Source organism: Capricornis sumatraensis, chromosome 12 (genome assembly GCF_032405125.1).
Source record: "Capricornis sumatraensis isolate serow.1 chromosome 12, serow.2, whole genome shotgun sequence".
In the NCBI taxonomy this organism is placed as follows: Eukaryota; Metazoa; Chordata; class Mammalia; order Artiodactyla; family Bovidae; genus Capricornis; species Capricornis sumatraensis.
In genome coordinates this window covers 34,495,657-34,504,219 of record NC_091080.1, presented here as the reverse complement: position 1 = coordinate 34,504,219, position 8,563 = coordinate 34,495,657, and the positions used below count along the sequence as shown (strand labels likewise).

At 39.2% G+C, this 8,563-nt stretch overlaps 1 protein-coding gene across 1 annotated transcript; it reads left to right on the top strand.

The window, feature by feature from the left end:
• Positions 1-682: 682 nt before the first annotated feature.
• On the top strand, positions 683-8,463 carry EXOSC8 (exosome component 8). The gene is made up of 11 exons (XM_068984654.1): positions 683-700; positions 1,975-2,011; positions 2,244-2,307; positions 3,298-3,371; positions 5,148-5,193; positions 5,898-6,003; positions 6,090-6,135; positions 6,901-6,997; positions 7,574-7,694; positions 7,902-8,008; positions 8,280-8,463. Exons 1-11 carry the CDS (start codon positions 684-686, stop codon positions 8,393-8,395), a joined length of 831 nt encoding a protein of 276 aa, XP_068840755.1. The 5' UTR covers position 683; the 3' UTR covers positions 8,396-8,463.
• Positions 8,464-8,563: the final 100 nt, after the last annotated feature.

Below are 8,563 nucleotides of genomic sequence, written 5' to 3'. Positions count from 1 at the left end.
ACCAGCGCACAGAATTTTTAAATTTTCGGTGCTCTAGCAGGAGGCTTTTACCTGGAAGAAGGCAAGCCTAGGGCTCAGCCTAAGGAGGAGGGGGAAAGAACGCGGAAACATTGGAATAATGCTCCACGCTCAACACTTAATTCTTTGCTATAACGTCGGTTTTCTCTGAAACTTTTGAATGGTGGGCTTCCCTGGTGGTTCAGCGATAAAGAATCCGCCTTCAATGCAGAAGACGCAGGAGACATGGGTTCCACTCCGGGTTTGGGAAGATCTTCGCAGTTTAGTATTCTTGCCTGGAGAATTCCAAGGACAGAAGAGGCTGGTGGGTTATAGTCCATCGGGTCGCGAAAAGTCTGATTCTACAGAAGAGACTAAGCACGCACGCTTGAACTATCAAACTGTTTCTAAACCAACACTCATAACTTTCATAAAAGCTGATTCGCCAAAACCGTCAAGGTCAAGAAAACCTAAAGGGGCGACTGGCTAGGGGTGGTCGAAGCGAAGCCAGGCGGGAAACCATCCTCACCTCTTCTACCTCTACTCTGGTCCATACAACCCTGCCTTGTACATATCAGGTAGCAGAATCAGTGTTGAAAGTGCTGAAGCGAAACAGCAGCGCGGGCCGGAGGGGAGGTGATACGCAGGCGCGGGCGCGGGCGCAGGCGCAGATCCGCGGGCGGAAGATGGCGGCTGGGTTCAAGTGAGTGCGGTAGGCTGGCGGCCGCGAGTTTGTAGCCTGGCGGTCGGCGGCTACTCTACCCTTGGGATTTTCTCATCGGGAGGCCACCCCACCTGGTTCCCATTTGTTTCCACCGCAGAAGCAGACGTTGGGCGGGAGAACTGAAGGTGGTCGTAGTGAAGGGAAAGGGCGCATCTTCTCCCCAGTGATAGGAAGTACTGTGTTGAGCCGGTACCCGCCGCGAGTGCTAGGCTTGGTGTGTAGTGGACTTTGCTGCCCAGGAGAGACACTTGTAATCTTGTAAAAAGCGTTGCTTCAAAACCTCAGGGCGCCCTGCTTTCCCTGCCCAGTAGTTTATGTGTAAAAGCATTCTGCCTCGTTAGAAAGGTTTTCCTTAAGCGTTTTCGGTGCTGCTCTCTGGGGAAGGCTATAGCTTTTCGTTCTGAGTCCAGTTTTAAATGGATGAAATAAATAGGATTCAAAGGAAACCAGTTATATTGAAACGACCATGTATTTGTATAAACTCCGGGTTTTTGACACAGTGAAATATGTTTTGAAATTAACTTTCTTAGATAAGGCCTAGTGGGAAGTCTAAATAACTCCTGAAATTCGAAGTAACGATACGTCTTACACTTACCATAAAGTCAAGTCGCTCAGTCGTGTCCGACTCTTTGCGGGTCCCATGGACTGTAGCCTATCAGGCTTCTCCATCCATGGGATTTTCCAGGCAAGAGCGCTGGAGTGGATTGCCATTTCCTTCTCCAGGGGATCTTCCCGACCCAGGAATCAAACCTGGGTCTCCCTCATTGCGGGCAGACGCTTTACCGACTTGAGGCAACTATAAAGTAAAAACGAAAACATTTCCTCTGTGGTTGTTAAAGTCGCAGGTACAGCTAATATTATAGTGGTTTATTGCCTATACTCGTAATCGAAGAATATGCTAAGTTTAAGTCGGGGTAGTGAAAATAAATGCGTAATTTTTTTTTCCTACTAACGAAGTATTCCTGCTTCAAAGTATGAGTGATGCACACCTGGATTCATTCTCTTTTTAAAGAGGCCTAGGATTTTGGTCTCGATCCTTAAAGCAGAATTGAAATCAGTCTTCGAGTGTGATTGTTATTGCAAAAGTAGCTACTTTTTATAATTAGCAACATGTGGCAACATAAACTAGAATTCATAACAGAAACTTAATTACAAATTTTGGAATTTCTGCTCCATCACCCCACTATTAAGATTGTTGTGTTTCTGGATTTATATTGATTTATAATTTATCTCATTTTTCTCATGTCTTTCAGAACTGTGGAACCTCTGGAGTATTACAGGAGATTTCTGGTAAGTAAAGGTGATTATGTGATGCCTTTTGATAATGGTATCATATGCTTTTTTCATAAATACAAGTATTAATCATGTTATTCACCTAATGTTCCAAGTATACTTCGGTTTTTAAAAGACAATTTTAAAGTAATACAGATTAATTTATTTGAATTAATGAGGTTCAGTGTTTTTTCCCTGGTCTGTGTAAGATATACATGTAGATGTAATCTACTTTCATATATTTGCTTAGAAAGAGAATTGCCGTCCTGATGGAAGAGAACTTGGTGAATTCAGAACCACAACTGTCAACGTAGGTGAGAGTACTTTGAGTTCTAAAAGAATGCTGAAGTTGCTTCAGTTCTGAAAATAGATTTTTTTTTCTTAATAGCAACTTTTTATTTGTAGAGTTTTTTTTCACTCACTCTCCTCTCACTAGTGGGCTTCCCAAATGTCTCAGTGCATAAAGAATCTACCTGCAATGCAGGAGACAGGTTTGATCCTTGGGTGGGGAAGATCCCCAGGGGAAGGAAATAGCAACCCACTCCAGTATTCTTGCCTGGAAAATCCCATAGACAGAGGAACCTGGCAGGCTGCAGTTCATGGGGTCACAAAAGAGTCACATACGACTGAGCAGCTAAGCACATCCTTTCAGTTTTTATGTTCATATTAAATTTTAAAGTAACTCTGAAGTGTTTTCCCCCTTCAAAAGTTGTAAGGTTTGGTTTCCTTCTCTATATCTTACATTATTAAATCTTCTGTTGCAAACATGGAATTTTCCAATTTTACCCATATGACATTCCCAGGTTTTAGCCTCTGAGTCATTTAAACGGTGTTTCAGACAAATTCTACCAGGTCTAAGGGATTACAGTGATTTTTGTCAAGAGATTTTAATTTTTATAACAGCCCTGTGATTAAATGACAAACGATTCACTCAAAATCAAGAAAATGAATAATTCCTAAAACAATTCAGTTGACCCTTGAACAGTGAGGGGGTTAGGAGCACTGACCTTCACAGAGTTGAAAATCCAAGTATAATCTTACCGTTATAGATTGGCACTCCGTATCCAAGGTTCAGCATCCTTAGATTCAACCAACTGTGGATCACGTAGTACTGTGGAAGTATGTATTGAAAATAATCTTTGTATAAGTGGACCGGTAGTTATAGCCCATGTTGTTTAAGGGTCAACTGTAATTTTACAAAGACTCAAGCAAGGAGTAAATTTTCACGGACATCTTAGATATTTAGAGATAAAAATCATACATAAAAGAAGAAAACTTTTTCATTTTTTAAAAATACTTTTCAGGTTCGATTGGTACCGCAGATGGTTCTTCTTTAGTGAAGCTGGGAAATACTACAGTAATTTGTGGAATTAAAGCGGTAGGTTTAATATACTTATTACCAAGATTTGAGTTACTAAGTTAGCTTCATATACTTATTAGATTATAATATACATCTATAATTCTACTGTTGATTGGGCAGTAAGGTGTTTTAGTATTTGTTTTCATTTCCCAAGTTTTAACCTTTTAGATAATACAACCCAAGTTTAATGACTTAATTTGTGAACATTTGCAAATCTGCTGAAACAATTTTTTAAAAAATCCTCACTGCCTTTAATTTTTAAAGAATTTGGCTGTAATTTGAGAAATTTTAAGATATTTTTGGTGACATATTTTTATCCAGTGATGACATTTAATCTCTGCAAATGTGTAGAAAATTGCTCAAAAGTTTGAGGGAGTAATAGCTACCATTTACTGAGTACTTGCTGTTTCTAGCACCTTATGTTGGGTACTTTCAGAATTGCCCAGTTTAATCATGAGAAACACTGGGCTGGAAGAAGCACAAGCTGGAATCAAGATTGCCAGGAGAAATATCAATAACCTCAGATATGCAGATGACACCACCCTTATGGCAGAAAGTGGAGAGGAACTAAAAAGCCTCTTGATGAAAGTGAAAGAGGAGAGTGAAAAAGTTGGCTTAAAGCTCAACATTCAGAAAACAAAGATCGTGGCATCTGGCCCCATCACTTCATGGGAAATAGATGGGGAAACAGTGGAAACAGTGTCAGACTTTATTTTGGGGGGCTCCAAAATCACTGCAGATGGTGACTGCAGCCATGAAATTAAAAGACACTTACTCCTTGGAAGGAAAGTTATGACAAACCTAAATAGCATATTAAAAAAGCAGAGAGATTACTTTGCCAACAAAGGTCCGTCTAGTCAAAGCTATGGTTTTTCCAGTGGTCACGTATGGATGTGAGTTGGACTGTGAAGAAAGCTGAGCGCTGAAGAATTGATGCTTTTGAACTGTGGTGTTGGAGAAGACTCTTGAGAGTCCCTTGGACTGCAAGGAGATCCACCCAGTCCATCCTAAAGGAGATTAGTTCTGGGTATTCATTCGAAGGACTGATGCTGAAGCTGAAACTCACAATACTTTGGCCACCTCAAGCGAAGAGTTGACTTATTGGAAAAGACCCTGATGCTGGGAGGGATTAGGGGCAGGAGGAAGAGAAGGGGACAACAGGGGATGAGATGGCTGGATGGCATCACCGACTTGATGGACATCAGTTTGGGTAAACTCTGGGAGTTGGTGATGGACAGGGAGGCCTGGCATGCTGCAGTTCGTGGGGTCGCAGAGTCAGACGCGACTGAGCAACTAACTGCACTGAATCCTCTGAAGAGTCACTGGAAATTTTTCTCTCCAAATACTTGAGTATAAGCTGACTCCAAAGTCTCTGCTTTGACTACACTGAGCTCTGAGTTAGTCTAAGTTGAGATTCTTCCTCAATAAAGGTGGGGTGACATTTCATAAGACTTGCCAGTTTAGGGGCTTAATATTGTCTCATCTGAGGTTGGGGTTTAAATTCAGATTCTTGGCTACTGAGTAAGAAGAGAGGTGGGGCAGAACTTTTAAGAACCTCCGGTCATTTTGCTGAGGTGCACTAGTCAGCTTTGCCATACTGCCTTCTTGCCTTGCAGAGCTAGTGCGAGTGGTGCTGATGTCTCCAGAGCCCCTGACCCACCTTCCCAGGCACAGTGGATGCTCATGATGTTGCTAACTAGCTAAGATGGTCTTTGGTAGAGGCTTCCTTGACTGATTGCTGCCTTCACAATTCTCTAGTAGCTTCTTTCATAGGAAACGTTTGTATGCTTCTAGGAATTTGGAGCACCACCAACAGATGCCCCTGATAAAGGATATGTTGGTAAGTTAAACGGTTTTGTACTTTTTAATAAATAATATTATAGTTAAATCTTAGTGGGTGAATTGAAATTATTCAGAAGCTTCAGAGAGTCCTGAAAAGTTTGATGTATGTTAAAAGATAGTGTAAATTAAGTTAAATAATCCTGTTAAATATTGAAATGTTAAAAGAAGATAGTATAACAGCAAGGTACAGAATTTTTTAAATACCTTTGTCAAACTTGTTTGACCAGTTTATACAGGTGTCATCAACCATCAACCTTTGACTCTTAGGTAAAGGGCTGTAATTGCAAACTTCTATTTCCATAAACACTTCCTTTATACCACTGATTTTCTTTTTCTTAATTTGGACCATCCTTTCTTTACAGTGGGAACCAACATTTTAAAAATGCAGAACAGCTGGTATGATTAGTGAGGCTATATACTGTTACAGATTGGGGTACTTTGAAAGAAACCTAAAAACTTTCGTGAATAATTTACAATTGAAGGAAGTCTTAAATGCTTGGGGTGCTGTGTAGTGCTGTATTATTTTTGTGCAGAGAAAGTCAGAAAATATAAATTTTATCTAAGCCTAAGATTTTCACGAAAAATGGAAAAGAATGTAATTGATGTGTTATATAATGCTTTCCACTTGCCTTTGTAGTGGATAACGCCTTTAAAACTAAACCAGAGGTGAAATTTGGTTCACAGCTGCAGTGTTTCTTTCAGTTCCTAACGTGGATCTATCACCTCTGTGTTCGTGGAGATTTCGGTCTGGCCCTCCTGGAGAAGAGGCCCAAGTGGCCAGCCAGTTCATTGCAGATGTCATTGAAAAGTAAGATTATCATGATGAAGTCTGACTGTCATTCACTTTAGAGTTTTTGAACATTTGCTTACTGTGCTCTTTGTCTTTAAATCAAGTTCACAGATAATTCAGAAAGAAGACTTATGCATCTCTTCAGGAAAGGTAAGAGGGAGTAAAGAAGCTGTGAGTTTTTATTAATTCTGAAGTGTTTTTTGGGGTGGGGGAAATTTAAAAAACACACTAGCCTTAAATACAGATATCTTGTTTCTAGATGGAGTTGAAAAAAAAAAAATCACTCCTACTCTGTAACTATCTAGATAAACTGTAGTTCACCAAAAAAAACCCCAGCAAATTTTGATTACATCTTCTTTTAAGCTGATGTAATCTTTTTGCAACTAATAATGCAGTCATTTAAAATTTTTTTCCAGCAGAAAGTTAATATCTGATCAGCTAACATGTGTTTAAGGTGAATCCACATTATAAATTTCAAGTCTGTTTGAAAACTTTGAACTACATTGACAGGTACCTAGAGGCTTTTCATGTTGGATTATATTGATTTATTAAGCAGTGTAAGACCTAAAAATTTCATGTATTAAGGTTTCTGTGGTAAAATACATTTTGAGTCTCATTTGGGCTTTTCAGAAGCAATTCCCTCATCTGCTAACTTAGCAGTAAGAATGGAAATTCCTCCTACATCTGTAGCTCCCTTGAGGGGAAATGGAGATGTTTACTTGTCAGTTTTTACCCAACTTTTAGAAGCCAGCTTTTACCCAACTTGCTCAGTTTTTTACTTTATAAAGGTGAATTTTTTCTTAAGTTTTTGCCTCAAAAGTTGATTGTTTAACCAAGGATGTGGTTTGTGAGTAGAAACAAATACCACTTTATACCCATCAGAAAGCTTTAATTTCTTTGTCAACTCTGTTTTAGCTTGCTTGGGTTTTGTACTGTGATCTCATTTGCCTCAACCACGATGGAAACATTTTGGATGCTTGTACCTTTGCTCTGTTAGCAGCTTTAAAAAATGGTAAGCAACTTTAATAAAAGGGAGTATTCCTACTAACGTGCTAGTGTTCGTTTTGGTAAAATTTTCTAAAGGTTTTTGTGAAGATTTACCTATCCACATGTTTCTAAATTAAAGAAAAACAATGTTTATATCCACCATATTTGATTTAATTGTTGTTTTTTTAAGTAATACTTCTGCTACTGTACAGCATATGGAACTCTGCTTAGTATTAATGTGGAAGCCTGGCTGGGAGGGGGACTTGGGGGAGAATGGATACATGTGTATGTATGGCCGAGTCCCTTCCCTTTCACCTGAAACTGTGCCAACATTGTTTGTTAACTGGCTATGTGTGCATGAGTGCTAAGTCTCTTCAGTCGTATCTGACTCTGTGCAGCCCACCAGGCTCCTCTGGGATTCTCCAGGCAAGAATACTGGAGAGGGTTGCCATGCCCTCCTATCCCCCAATACAAAATAAAGTTTAAAACAAAAAAATACTTCTGGACAAGTTTAAACAGAGGGAAAAGTAAATTAACCAAGCATAGAATGCCCTGTTTAACTGGAGTGAGAAACTGACTTTACATATTTGCCTTTTTGTAGTACAGTTGCCTGAAGTTACTATAAATGAAGAAACTGCTTTAGCAGAAGTTAATTTAAAGAAGAAAAGTTATTTGAATATTAGAACTCATCCAGTTGCAACTTCCTTTGCTGTGTTTGATGAGTAAGTTAATCAAAAGGTTGTGTATTTAACTGAAGGGCAAAGATTCTTACAAGTAGAATTTGCAGTTTGCTATTAGCTTTTCTGGTTTCTACTGGTTCTGTCTAGCTCCCACCTAAGCTAAAATGCAGGTAGTAAGTTTAATTTACTTTTCTAAAATAAAATGTGTCTCATGGGTTGATAATGTATGCCTTTTTATTTTTCAAATAGCACTCTGCTTATAGTTGATCCCACTGAAGAGGAGGAACATCTGGCAACGGGAACCCTAACAGTTGTAATGGACGAGGAAGGCAAGCTCTGTTGTCTTCACAAACCAGGCACGCACTTTCCTTCCGTCTCAGTACTGAACATGTAGATGAAAACGCAGAGCTTCTTTACATTAGGGAGGGCCAAATGGAATGTGGGAGGTTTTATTTACTTAAGATGCCTTGCATCTTATCTGTCAGTGGTTCTTAAACTTCAGGAGGTCTTGTTAACACATACCTACAAATCTTGAGACCATATCACTGGTTTATATTATTCAAATTTTGTTTTATAACTTGACATGATGTAGGTCATGTAAGAGTAAGTGTTGGCACAATTTTTCAGGTGGAAGTGGACTGACTGGAGCTAAACTTCAAGACTGTATGAGCCGAGCAGTTACAAGACACAAAGAAGTAAAAAAACTGATGGATGAAGTATTTAAGAGTATGAAACCCAAATAAGCAACCACATTTTCAAAACAGATTTGTAAAAACTGTATTTGTTATACTGTGCACAAACCTTTTATACTAAATAAATACCAAACTACATTCTTTTGAAAGATGTTTCTAGTATTTCTCAGGTCACTTCTGTATTATGTACAGTGAAACCATTTTTAAGAAACAGTGACT

Coding starts and splice junctions, on each gene's coding strand:
- EXOSC8 (XM_068984654.1), top strand. Junction 2,012..2,243: donor AGTATTACAGGAGATTTCTG/GTAAGTAAAGGT, acceptor ATATTTGCTTAG/AAAGAGAATTGCCGTCCTGA. Junction 6,004..6,089: donor ATTGCAGATGTCATTGAAAA/GTAAGATTATCA, acceptor CTTTAAATCAAG/TTCACAGATAATTCAGAAAG.